Here is a 14,123-nt window from a genome sequence, read left to right on the forward strand (position 1 = left end):
CTACGCCGGAGAGCTTGGTAGTGCAGGCCTCCTGTTCGTCCAAGTCAGCGCCTGGTTCTTTCCCGACGGTGCCTGGGGACAGAGACTCAAAAAAGCTAGAGGCGCAGTCGAAGAAGATTTTTTCGTCCTGCAGTCTGGCGTTAAAGGCCACTAATGCGACCTGTATCCTGGGGAGGTATATTCATGCTCTGATGGATGACATCTCCTCTTCGTTTACAGAGCTTCCCCAGGGTCTTTTGGATCTTGTCTCTGATGCCCAGGCTGCTGCGACCCAAATTATTCAGACGGGACTGGATACCACCGACTCGGTAGCCAGAGCAATGGGCACAACTGTGGTGGAAAGGAGACAGGCCTGGCTCCGTAACTCGGGCTTTTCGGCAGATGTACAGTCCACATTGTTGGATCTCCCGTTTGATGGGGACAAACTGTTTGGGGCTAAGGCTGATTCGGCCTTGGAACGTTTTAAGGAGAGCAGGGCCACGGCTAAGTCGTTGGGACTCCAAGCTCCTTCTTCCACGGCCTCTTCCAGATTCTTCAGGAGGTTTCGTGGATTTGGGCGTGGCTCTTCCTCCTCTTCCTTTCGGGGAAGATATCAGCAACCTGCCTCTTCCCACCCCTATAGATCTTTTAGGGGGAGGGGTAGGGTCCGCACCAGGGGAGCCTCTCAGCAGCACTCTGCCTCTTCCTCATCCTCTGGCGGGGTGCAGCAGGGGAAGCAGCCTTAGGCTTCCACCATTTCCCACTCACTCCTCTCCTGTAGGGGGAAGATTACAGCATTTTCTCACCAAATGGGAGACTGTTACGTCGGACACTTGGGTTCTCAGTGTTGTGGGAAAAGGCTACACCCTTCCCTTTCGGGAGTTTCCGCCCCTCATCCCGCCCCGCCCTTCGTATTGTTCACAAGAACACCTCCGGTTGCTAGAACAGGAGGTAGAAGTCCTCCTTTTAAAGGGCGCGGTGGAGTTGGTCCCGGAGCAGGAAAGGGGTCAAGGAGTTTACTCAAGGTATTTCCTGATTCCCAAGAAGGATGGTCGTTTGAGACCAATTCTGGACCTGAGGATCTTGAATTGGTTCCTCAAGCAGGAAAAGTTCAAGATGCTGACCCTAGCACAGGTGCTTTTGGCGTTGAACATGGAAGACTGGATGGTGTCTGTCGACTTGCAGGATGCTTACTTTCATATCCCGATACTCAAGTCACACAGGAAGTATCTCCGGTTTGTGGTGGGATCGCAACACTACCAGTTTGCGGTCCTTCCGTTTGGTCTTACTTCAGCACCTCGAGTCTTCACGAAGGTGATGTCGGTGGTTGCGGCAGAGCTCAGAAGGAAGGGGATAGCAGTATTCCCTTACTTGGACGATTGGTTGATCAAAGCCAAGTCCCCGGAGCTTGTGTTGCGTCATCTGCAGTCAACAACCCAGTTGTTGTTCGACCTGGGCTTTTCGGTGAACGAGCCCAAATCTCACCTGGAGCCCTCTCAGCGCCTCCTGTTCATAGGGGCAGTACTGGATACAACATTGGGTCGGGCCTTTCCTCCGCCTCAGCGGATTCAAGATATTCAGGATTTGGTTCCAATGTTTCGAAATGGAGCGGTAGTTCCAGTCCTCAAGGTCCTTCGTCTGCTCGGTCTTTTTGCCTCCTGCATTCTGTTGGTCACGCATGCTCGCTGGCACATGAGGGCTCTTCAGTGGTGCCTCCGAAGGCAGTGGTCTCAACACAGAGGGGATCTAGAGGGTACTGTCAAGATCTCCAGAGATGCTGCTGTGGATTTGAAGTGGTGGATTGCAAGCAACAATCTTTCACAAGGAAAGCCGTTCCAGCAGTCGCCACCAGTGGCCACAGTCATAACGGATGCTTCCACTCTAGGGTGGGGAGCTCATCTGGGGGATCTGGAGATCAAAGGTCTTTGGTCTCCAGAGGAACAGATTTTTCACATCAATCTGTTAGAGTTACGGGCTGTACGTCTGGCTCTCAAGGCCTTCCTCCCTTCCCTTCGTGGTCAGTCGGTACAGGTCCTAACGGACAATACTACCACGATGTGGTACATAAACAAGCAGGGAGGAGTGGGGTCGTACCTTCTCTGCAGAGAAGCTCTTCGACTATGGTCCTGGGCAAAGGACCATCGGATTTGCTTGATAGCAAACCATCTGGCCGGAGTCTTGAACGTGCGTGCGGACAGTCTCAGTCGCCACTTCTCGGCAGACCACGAGTGGCGTCTCCATCCAGATCAAATCCGTTTAATCTTCCAGAAGTGGGGGTTTCCTCGGGTAGATCTGTTCGCCACTCGAGAGAACGCGCATTGTCCGTTGTTCTGCAGCCTTCAGTATCCAATGCAGGAAGCGTTGGGGGACGCGTTTCAAATGACCTGGTGCGGCCAGTTGCTTTACGCGTTTCCTCCCATACCCTTGATTCCTCGAGTATTGAGGAAGATTCGCCAAGACCGGGCTCTAGTAATCTTAATAGCTCCGGATTGGCCAAGGAGGGTGTGGTACTCCGACCTTCTCCAACTCTCAACGTGCCCGCCGCTCCGTCTCCCTTTCAGGGCAGACCTCCTCTCACAGTCGCAGGGGCAGGTTCTACACCCCAACCTCCAGAGTCTGCACCTACATGCCTGGAGATTGAACGGGGCAACCTGAGTTCCTTCTCTCTCCCGCCTGAGGTAGTGGATGTTATATTAGCGGCCAGGCGACACTCCACTAAATCTATCTACGCTAATAGGTGGTCTAAATTTGTTGCGTGGTGTGGAGAGAGGCAGATTGATCCTTTACATGCTCATCTATCGGACGTTTTGTCTTTTGCTCTATCTCTGGCGCAGAAAGGTTGTGCAGTGGCTACCATTAAAGGTTATTTATCGGCCTTGTCAGCCTTCATATGTCTTCCAGACCAACCATCTTTATTTAAATCCCCTATTGTTATCAGATTCTTGAAAGGTCTTCTAAATCAATATCCTCCAAAGCCATTCGTTATGCCGCAATGGGATTTGTCCTTAGTCCTGACTTTCCTTATGGGGTCCCCTTTTGAACCTATGCATTCTTGCCCCTTGAGGTATTTGGTTTTAAAAACAGTCTTCCTGATAGCTATAACATCAGCAAGGAGAGTGAGTGAGTTGCAGGCCTTATCAGTAAAACCCCCTTATACAACTTTTTATGGGGATAAGGTGGTGTTGAGGACCAAGGCTGCTTTCCTCCCGAAGGTTGTTTCACCCTTCCATTTGGCTCAGGCAATTACTTTGTCCACGTTCTATCCTCCGCCTCATCCTTCCAAAGAGGAAGAAAGACTGCACCGTCTGGACCCAAAGAGAGCGTTGAGCTTCTTTATCGATAGAACAAAGGATTTCAGGCTGGAGGATCAGCTGTTTATTGGATACGTGGGCAAGAGGAGAGGAAAGGCAGTCCACAAGAGAACACTATCCAGGTGGGTTGTTCTTTGCATTAAAATATGTTACTCTTTGGCAAAGAAGGATCCTCCTGAGGGCATTAGAGCTCATTCCACCAGAGCTAAGTCGGCCACTTCGGCCTTAGCCAGAGGTGTTCCTGTGGTCGACATCTGCAAGGCTGCAACTTGGTCGTCCCTTCACACTTTTGCAAAACATTACTGTTTAGATTCTGAGGTTAGAAGGGACGGCCATTTTGCACGGTCAGTGCTGCAGGATTTCTTGGTTTGACCATTTAGGCACCCACCGCCGGGCGTGGTACTGCTTTGGGACTCTATTCATGAGGTGAGGAATCCACAGGTAGTTGTATCCATCAGAAGAACGAGTTACTTACCTTCGGTAACGACTTTTCTGGTGGATACATTAGCTACCTGTGGATTCCTCACGGTCCCACCCGCCTCCCCGTTGCCTTTATGGTCTTGCCAAGTAATCCTTGAGTGTGCTCCTCTTGGTCTTTGAGGGTGCAATAGATGTATATATATATAATATATTTATATATATATGGGTATATGTGTATATATCTTTATGTATATACTTGGTGTGTGTATATATTTTAAAAGAGAGAGTTTTATATATATATATATATATGTACATAAAAAGATTTACAGTTATTCATACAATGTGGTGTATTTTTACAATATAATGGATGTTGCTTTGTTCTTTCATTGCATTGCCTGGTTGTTCTCATGCACGTAAAAAATGATTGGTACTGACGTCCGCACGTCGTCGAGGACCTCTTATTGCCTGTATGACGTCAGACGGCGTCGCGTGCGAGACAGTGACGTCCTCGTCGACGTGCAGAGACTAGTAAGAAGATTTCCGTAGAATGCTGGCGCCATGGGAGTATTCATGAGGTGAGGAATCCACAGGTAGCTAATGTATCCACCAGAAAAGTCATTACCGAAGGTAAGTAACTCGTTCATCTGGCCCAAAATAAGCTATGCTTTTTATTGCAGTTTTTTAACAGTGTGTGAAGATACTAAGTTGTTTTTCCTAGGTAGTAGGCATTTATGTATTTGAGCCACTGGTTTAACCGTATGTCAGTTGCCTTGCTGCTTTAGATTTTTTCACGGTCTTCCTCAATTTGCAAGGTTAAAATGGAATGCTTTTTCACTTTTTGTCTCAGTCATTCTTCAACGAGTTAGGGAAGACATTTATAGGACAAATAACTGTTTCAGGAACACCAAGGATAGTTGGGGGAGTGATGTGTACAATTTGTGTGATGAGGAATGTTGGAAAACTGCATGGGAAGAGACACCTTTCCAACGTGATGGGAGACAGAAATATTGTTTCAGTTTTTTGGAGTTTAGTTTCATCCAACTCCTGGCACTCTAAGGCCATTTGGCTTTCAGTCTCTGGTTAAGATTGATGTGTTCTCGCTCTGCTATGCCAACATGGCAAAATAACAGGGTGAGTGATTGAAGGACTGCATATGAATATTAAATAAAACTGAACTGTGAAGGTTGCGGGAGGGGATCATGTGAAACACCAAGGTCACGAATAGTTGGTGAGGATATGAAAGACAATTCAGAAGGAATGCTTCTTAAACCTAAGCTAAAAGGACTGGGTCAAGTGACACTAGACAGTCCATCCAGTAATCTTGGGTGGTTAAATAAGTTTGTTCTATGACAGCTGTAGAAGCAGTCCATACTGAGACTTGGGCTTTATACATTTTGTCATGTCTGAATCCTCTAAGAGGGGAAGTGCTTAGCAGTAGGAAACAATTAATAGCTAAAACAAATCTTTAGAAGATTGTGTAACTTCTAATGATGGAAAAATAAAAAAGAGATGCTTCAGAGATGTGACATTAGTGATATGAGAAAAAAATGTGGTGTTTTGGGTGAACCAAGATTCTTGGCATGGGAAAGAAAGGGAAGTGCATTTAGAAAAGCAACAGGACTTGGAGAAGGCAAGTAGGAGAGCCAACAGAGCAAGTGTGAAGAAGGAAAAGTTGTGCCTCATGAGTGGATGTAATAGATTAGATATATCTACAATAGTAGGAATTGTAGCTCTGAATGTAAAAGGGTGGAAAGGGAATAGTAAAAAGCTGGCTTATTCAAGAAGGCTAAGAAATGCTTTGATTTCAGCAGGGTCTTTAACGCTACCATACAAACCACAGATAAACATTTTAAGTAAGCAGCTAAATTGGATTTGGAGCTGGCTAAATTATGGAATACCAAGGATTTAAATAAATGTATTTCATGGCAAGAAAGAAAATGATCCGTGGAAAACCACACTGATTGATATGAGGGCCCGACATTACTGCAGGAAGTCGGGTCAGAAATCAGTGCGTTTATTTTTTTAGCCCATCTCAAGATGACAATGTGATCTTTGACAGGAAGGGATAAATTACAAGGAGAGGCTTAAGATACGATGATGAGCAGTAACAGAGGAGGCAAGTAAGGTTCATTGTAGACAGGTTAAAATAATGCATGTGAGTCGATGAAACCCTGGGAGTGGGACAAAAATTAAGAGCCAAAAATCAATAAAAACTAATTTTAAAACTTGTGTTGGGGATGTAGGGGATAATTATGTTGATCATAAAGGGAAATAATCTTTTTTTTTTTTTTTTCCTTCACTTAAAAGTATGCTATGAAATGTTATTGATTACCCTGGGAGTAAGCAGTACGGTAATCATGCCCAAACGACAGAGCTAGACATTCTCCCTGTTACCACGTACCAGTTGCGTTCAAGGAATAATATGACAGTGTTTTCATCCTTTTTATTCAGGGAGCCAACGTTTTGTACCTACCTCACCCCTCAGGGACTATGTGAATTCACGAGGCGCCAGACCTCGCAGGTCGAGGTCAGCAAGTGTTCGATTCATTGATGATATGAGCCAAACTGGCCAGGTAAGCGAAATGACTGGAAAAAAAAAATAAAAAAAAGATTGGCAGGTATTTGTTTCATCATCTTTTCTTTCCAGACCTTTTTTTATTCCTTGATCCTCTCAACTCAGCTTTTCTTTTTGTAGATTTTAGTCCCTATCCGGGTGAACAGCATTAAAATATTAAGACCTTGTGCAGAGAACCAGGTGGTGCTTGTTTCTGGGGATGATTAACTGTGTCTGTCTGAGAAGGTCAGATTTTGCAGATGGGAGCCTGAAATGGGAGACCAGTGTAGGTGTTACATGTGAAGGTATTTGTGCCAGTGTAAATACCCCACCAGACGTGTAAAACTAACCTGAGTAGAATATTTTAGTAGTGCTTCCTATAGAGTTCTTATTGAGAATTTCTAACTGAGCAACCTCATTTAAGGCACTAAAAGAAATGCGACTATCCTTACAAGAGTGCTCCCTATTACACTGGTCTGTTAGAACATGCATTGCATTCCGTGGGCCGCTAGTTTGCCTAAATTTACTCAAGCTTATTCCAATTTGAAAGGGGTCATCAGTGTAAAGAAAATCATAGATCTCTTTATCCATTTCTGAGTCTCTGACAATCGCCAATAGTAAGCATTCTAGAATCTTCTGCAATAGGAATTATTGTTCTGCATTTAGAAGATAAAGCCTTGCATCAGCAACTACATACAGTTGTGTCCTCTATGGTAGTATGGATATATGCTATACAAATTTCTAAAGATTTTGTAAGTTGAATTCTTAAATGGAGACACTAGAGCTTTTCACAGTGCTGCTGAGACCCTGCAAGAGTCTACAGAGAGTATTTTTTTAACCAAGTGTATAATTTCCTTCACTAGGTTTCTGTGTCTTGGACTATGCTTTGGATATGTTTTTTTTCACTAAGGGTTATAGTGAACAATATTGGTCACAGCCTTCCAACCCCTTTAATATGCCCTCTCACCATCATGGGCAACCGGTTTGCAGTAGTATTCAGCACCACATGCAACGCTGGAAGTCTACAACCTCATACAACTGGGTAATCTACGTTGTTCAGTGGGGTTATACTCTTCCATTCACGGAAATCCGCCACTCATGCCACCATCTTCAGATCAGCAGACTGAGGATCACCTCTCCCTGTTGCGTCAGGGAGTACAGGCTTTTCTGGCCGAATTAGCTATTTAGGAGGAACTGACATCAGAAGTAGGTTGTGGTTGCTATTCCTGCTACTTTCTAGTGCTGAAGAAGGACTGAGGACTTCGCACTGTATTAGACCTATGCGACTTCGTAGGACCTTGGTTAAATCTGTTCAGCACTGCCAAGAACGTGCAATGTCGGCACTTCTGCATGCTAGGGTTTGCAAAGCAACTCTCGCTTGAAGAGGCATTTCATCTCAAGTGGAGCTCAGGACTTCTGTACGCTTTTCTGCAATACCAGACCTACTCCCAAGTTCTGAAGATCATGACGGAATTAAGCATACGTTGTTGCTCTTGTTGTTGTTCTCTCCCTTTGTGCCACCTTTCCATCTTTCTCTTCATTTTTCTTTCCCATTTATGAGTTTTGCCCTTGGGAAATGTCTGAGCAGGAAAAATAAGGGCCATGCGCATTACCCTCCACACTAACCAAGACCTCGCTGTTTGAATTCTTTGAAGGGTGTGTAGTTGGGGTACTGTTGAACATCATTAAAGATAACTACAAGTGTCTGATGAACCTGCACATATAGGAAATATTATAACTGGACAAAATAATTGCAATTGAGAAAACAATAAAAAAGGGAGACCAAATGAAGCCTACATAAAAACCCATTCCCAGCATTCAACTTTCTCTATAGGAAGGATAGAATGATTATTAGAAACCCACTGAATCATGGGCTGCTCAGTGGGAGGATATTATTCGACACTGGAGTCTGAAGTAGTGTGGGGATGACTAGTAAAGATCTGTTGCATGCCTGAATGCTGAACTGGGACTGTTTAGAATACATAGGATTTTGTGAATAAACACTGTCAAACCAAGAAAATATCATTGGATGTTCATTTTCTTCTAGACAGTGGTCTGGGGGATCCTGTTTGAGGAACTGTTGCTAGAATTATGGAGAACAGATGACCATATTGATACCATGGTGACCGTATTGATAGTATAAAAAGAATACACATCCAAGATGGCCAGCTGCAATTATTTTCTTTTCTCATGCAAAGCCAATAGCAGCAAGCCTGTGGTGGCAGAACGGGGCTGCGAGAAAGGGAGAGAATGCTGGGATAGATTAGAGGAAGGGGAGAGAAAATGTGACACCGAACCTCAGCATTGTTTGATGTTGGAGGGAAGCAGAAATAAAAGATGACTGGGGCATGGAGAACGAGAGACATAGGAGTGGGGAGTGAAGGAAGGAATTGAAGCTTGTGCTTGATCAGTTTTAACGAGAGAAGGGAGCAGGACATGCACCCCCCAGGAGTGCTGAATCACAAATGATGGTTAAAAAAAATATCATTCCATGACGGCAGCAGTGAAAAGATAGTCAACTATCAAAATCAAATATAAGTGCTCTTGAAGTGGGACTAACACAATAATACGGAGGAAAGTCGTCGAATCAGGACCTCCAAGGTGATATACTCAGAGAATCAATCCACGCATAAGCACTCACGTAGCCTACTATACAAAGTATAGAAGTATTGATTACAATGCCGTCTGCAGCAGATGACTAAAGCTGTCTCTAGAGAGACTGCAAAAGAAATGTTTGCTTTCTTTTTCAATACCATCCATCTTTTAGGTGCTTTTATCAGGATTCACACCCCAGTGATGTTAGGTTCGTTTGCAGACTTTAAAGTATCCATTGGAGGCAGAACGGCACACAAAAACAGCCAACAGAAATGCAATGACACCAAATTACAGATGTGGGCTGAACCACGATATGGTTGACTATGTTGCAAGCCAGTGGCTGAACGTTCTAAGGTAAATGAAGTCAAAGGCTGAAGAAAATGACTTAGCCCCTTAAAATAACTATAGAATCCAACCTTTTTGTTATGGATGGTGCAAGTCCCAAAACCTAAAATGGTTATGTGAAAAGGAGCGTGGTAGCAATTAACATTCAAAGAAACTGAAGAAGGGCTTCATAATGGACAGCAAAATGAAAAATAACAAGCATTGGCAAAGCAAGAGATCTGCCTTCACTGCCAGCCTTTTGGCTTTGCCCATGCTTGTTTTGTGATGGGTTTTGCAAAACTTAATAGTTTGAGAAACTACTGGACCATGTCAATTTAAAAAACACAGCTAAACACTGAACAATTTTCTGGGTCTCAAAAAGCATTCATTGCTCTTGTACTTCCTGGCAATGAAGGGAACTACTGAGAAAAGATGTGTTCCTTGTGTAAAGGGATAATGCGGTCACTCTCAGTGAAGTTAGCCAATGGCTGATGTGGGCTGACCCACTTCCTCATGCTGTATGTTGGAGAGGGCAGATACAAAATGTAAATGGCACATTAACAGGCCAAATGATGAAGAGTACTGTTTGAGCGCCCCATAAGTATGTTCTACATATAAGTTTAATAAAATCAAAAGGTCTTGGCTAACATCAGACCTAAAGAAGCAAGCCTTCCAAAGGTCAGTAATGACTGGCCTCTCCTGACTCAGGTAATCAAAGTACATTTTACACATTATCAAGTCCTTCCCCAGTAATCTACAAGAACACAGTAAGAAAACAATAAACAGGAGGCATAATAGATTGGAGAGTATATGTAGGAACCATGAAATAAAAAGGAAATAAGGTAACAATCAATACCTGAGCGTGTAACAGTTGTACAAATCTGTACATTACATAGGAGTTGTTGCTGCTCCTGTGAAGGTTATGTTGTCCTACAAAAGAGGGTGGGTGAAGGTCATCTACCTAATACAAATGGTGTCACAAATCAGAAATTTCAAAAAGAGGTCAATAGAAACTATATCTGAACTCCCCGGTTAGGTGAACAGCACATATGTGTCTTTCTCAAGTGGAATACAAAGTCAGAAGCAAAGAAGTTGACCGGTTAAGCTGATTAAATAAATAAAATGGATGTCAAAATCGATGAGGATAAATTGCGTGACTGGAGATCTTCAAATATGAAGAATTTCTGAATGAATGAAATCCTGCAATATTAAGCAATGTATCTGATGTCTGTGCTTGCGAGGTTCCTCCACTTAGGCCCTCATTCCGAGTGGCTTGAAGAATGGCTGGTATTTCCCTACACCCACACTTTCCAACATCTAGGGACCTGTTAAAATTGGGGAAGGGGAAAATATGGCCCTTACAAGTTGGACCCTGGGGGTCCAATAAAAGGTGAGGAATTACTAGTGTAAATGGTAAGTTCAGGTGATTTCCAGTATTTTCTCATTTTGCCCCAGATTGCCCACCCTTGAGGTTTCGGCTACTTTAGGCAGCCAAAACGTCTGGGTGAAAATAAACCAATCAGCAGTGTTCCCACAAATATCATAATTTAATAAGAGTAGTAACTTCTGTGTCTGGTCCCATTGGAATATATTGGCCACTCAGTCATCAACTTTATTCAGCCAATACAAAATAGCCATAAAAGTACATAAATATATAAGTACATATTCGACATATTCATATCCTAATTCAGATACCAGCTAATGATAAAAAATATAAATCTATAATAAATAAGAACATTAACACTGCCCCCCCAAATTTACAATAACAATTATAAAAAAAAAAAAGAATAATAAAAAGCTAGTTTTTTGCTCATATACAGTTTCGCCGGAAATAAAAACAAAGCTTTTCCTGACTTGTATGGCATTTAATACATATAATGCCACCCTATAACACACTTGTATTGTTAAGTGTTAAAAAAAATTCCAATGCCACCAGATGGGTTCTTATGCTATATTTTCTAAAAAGGGATTTTAGATGATAAATTCTAGGATGTTCATAAAACTTGCAAAATAACAGAGTGCTTTGTTTGCTTATCCCATCGCAGGGGCAACTAAATGTCTCAAGAGGACAAGACCTCATACTAGTAAATACTACTAAATGATGCACTATACCCAGTCTTAATCTTTTCAGAACGAACCGGTGCTGCATATTAGTAACACCAAGTTGGTATCCTTCTCTACTTTCCTCCAGTGAAAGGGACATATATATACACAAACAGTGGGTTTTATGGATTCATTTGTTTTCCTACTGTCAACCCTGTATTACAAAAAAGTGTCTTTTATACATTTCTTTGATAATATCCGCACTTCCTCTGGGTCTGATTTCATATTTATATTGAATACGGATTTGAACGAGGAATCAGTAAAAGGGAGCCATGGGATACGCATAGCATTATCCAGTTTTAAACAGTCTAGAATAATTTGCTTACTGAAAACATTTTCCTCCTTGGACCAAATACTACGCCATAGGAGCAAGGGGCTCACCCACAGCACGCCCTCCAAACATTGGAGGCCCACCTCTTGGTGTGCTATCCAATTAGATGCTGAAGTAGGTAAACATAGCAAACGTTTAAAAAAATGATTTTCTTCTAATTGTAAAGGGGTGCTTTTTCTGTACCCCCATACGCCCGGCTCCATAAACTACAGTGGACAAAGCTCTAGCCCTAAAGATATTTACCATAGTGGAAATGGGGCGACTCCCTAAATTGCTAGCAAATCTAAAAATGGCACCTGAATTCCTTCTTAACTTATCCTTTCTAGAGTAAATATGTTGTTCCCTTAGCCCATTGCTCGAACAATACACCCAAGTAACTAAAATAATTTACAGTGGTAATCTCTGTATCATGGATATAACAACTCCTGCATTTCTTAAACCTTTGGCCACAGGACCTAGTAAAAGTTTTAGATTTGTTAATCACCATACCCTTTGAGGTCATGAACTGTTCTAGACCATCCATTAGTTTTTGGAGCCCCAGTGGGGTCCTAGAAATCAGGACATCATCATCAGCATAAAGTAATGCGGGTACGGGACACCCTGCCACATATGGGGGGGGGGGTCCGCCTGAATTTCCTGCAGGAACTTGTCCACCCCATTAAAATATAGAGAAAACAGTAATGGGGCCAGTACACAGCCTTGGCGAATACCTCTTCCAATTTTAAAAGGGGGAGTGCACTCTCCCAGTTGGCCAAACTGGACTTTGCATGTTAATTCTGCATAAAGGTGGGCAATTAAGTCAATGATATACCTTCGGGCACCCATGTCCAGTAGTGTGGTCCAAAGAAGGGCATGCTCAACTAAATCGAAGGCACTACTAAGATCTGCAAAGCAGAGGTAGAGAGCCCCTTTTTTGGCCTTTGTATACTTCCCTATGATCAGTTCCAAGTTAACACACTGCTCAATAGAGCCCAGTCTTGTCCTAAATCCAAACTGGACAAGTGAAAGAATATTATTATCCAATGCCCAGTCATTAAGGGCCAGATGTAGGAAACGTTTAGCGCGTCGCAAACGGCAAAAATTGCCGTTTGCGACTCGCTAAACGCGTTTCCCAATGCAGAAATGCATATTGCGAGTCGGTACCGACTCGCAATATGCATTTCAGAATCGCAAATAGGAAGGGGTGTTCCCTTCCTATTTGCGAGTCTGAGTGGTATGCAATACCATTTGCGACCGCGTACGCGGTCGCAAATGGTATCGAAGTTACCATCCACTTCAAGTGGATGGTAACCCACTCGCAAATTGGAAGGGGTCCCCATGGGACCCCTTCCACTTTGTGAATGGACCCAAAAATATTTTTTCAGGGCAGGGAGTGGTCCCAGGGACCACTCCCTGCCCTGAAAAAATACCGAAACTAAAGGTTTCGTTTTTTTTTTTAAGTGCAGCTCGTTTTCCTTTAAGGAAAACGGGCTACACTTAAAAAAAAAAAAAAAAACTGCTTTATTGAAACCAGTCACGAACATGGAGGTCTGCTGACGACAGCAGGCCTCCATGTTTGCGAGTGCCTATACTCGCTATGGGGCCGCAATTTGCGACCCACCTCATGAATATTCATGAGGTGGGTCATTGCGACCCCATAGCGAGTTGCAGTCGGTGTCTGAGACACCGTACTGCATACCAATTTGCGAGGTGCAAATTGCGAGTCGCATGGACTCGCACTTTGCACCTCGCAAATTTTTAAGTTGCTACATCTGGCCCTAAGTCATTAAGTCTTGCCAAAATTACCCTACTAAAAATTTTCATGGATGAGTCCAGTAATGATATTGGGTGATAGTTTTTGGGATCAGCTTTGTCACCTTTCTTATTTATAGGTATAATAATGGACATAGTCCAAGACATTGGGATTTCTCCTGTCATTGCTATATTAAACAGCCTAGTCAAAATAGGTACCCAAAAATCACTTTGATATTTAAAAACATCCACCGGTACCCCATCCGGGCATGGGGCCTTGTCCCCGGCACTAACTGAGATAGCTGATAAAAACTCATCTATGGTGATTTGTAAGTGGTTGGGAAACCCTAGCTCCAGTTGCCTAGTTATATCTGCTGTCCCACTCCTTTTCTTAAAGACCTCTGAAAAGTGGTCCACTCATGCTACACAACATACACTAGAACCCAGTTCTGGAGGCGCCCATTTGGTCAGAAAAGGGGCATTTACTATTTCCCAGAACAATTCAGCATTATTTAAATCTGCCACTAGCACCAGATTTGTCCATGTCTCTTCCCTCAACTCTTTCTTTCTTTATTCGCTCCAGGGCTTCCCTGTATTTTACCCGCAGTGACCTGATTGCCATTGGGTCTCTGGGGGATGTATTAAGGGCTAGTTTAAGACCCCCTTGGCTTTCGTACATGCATGGTCAAACCACCCTTTATTCTTCTCAGTCTGCCTAAATTGGGGGTAATATGTCAGAAGACCCTTAGAATGTGATATAACTTTACTAAAACTA

The 14,123-nt window shown here is 43.4% G+C and overlaps 1 protein-coding gene across 2 annotated transcripts in view; it reads left to right on the top strand.

The window, feature by feature from the left end:
• The window catches only part of CEP128 (centrosomal protein 128), a 722,948-nt gene that overhangs the window by 66,232 nt on the left and 642,593 nt on the right, over positions 1–14,123 (top strand). For both annotated transcript variants that reach the window (XM_069208366.1, XM_069208365.1), the window contains exon 5: positions 6,162–6,283. In XM_069208366.1, coding sequence (XP_069064467.1) covers positions 6,162–6,283 — 122 coding nt within the window. The remainder of the gene's footprint in view (positions 1–6,161; positions 6,284–14,123) is intronic.

This window comes from Pleurodeles waltl, chromosome 9 (genome assembly GCF_031143425.1).
Source record: "Pleurodeles waltl isolate 20211129_DDA chromosome 9, aPleWal1.hap1.20221129, whole genome shotgun sequence".
Taxonomy (NCBI): Eukaryota; Metazoa; Chordata; class Amphibia; order Caudata; family Salamandridae; genus Pleurodeles; species Pleurodeles waltl.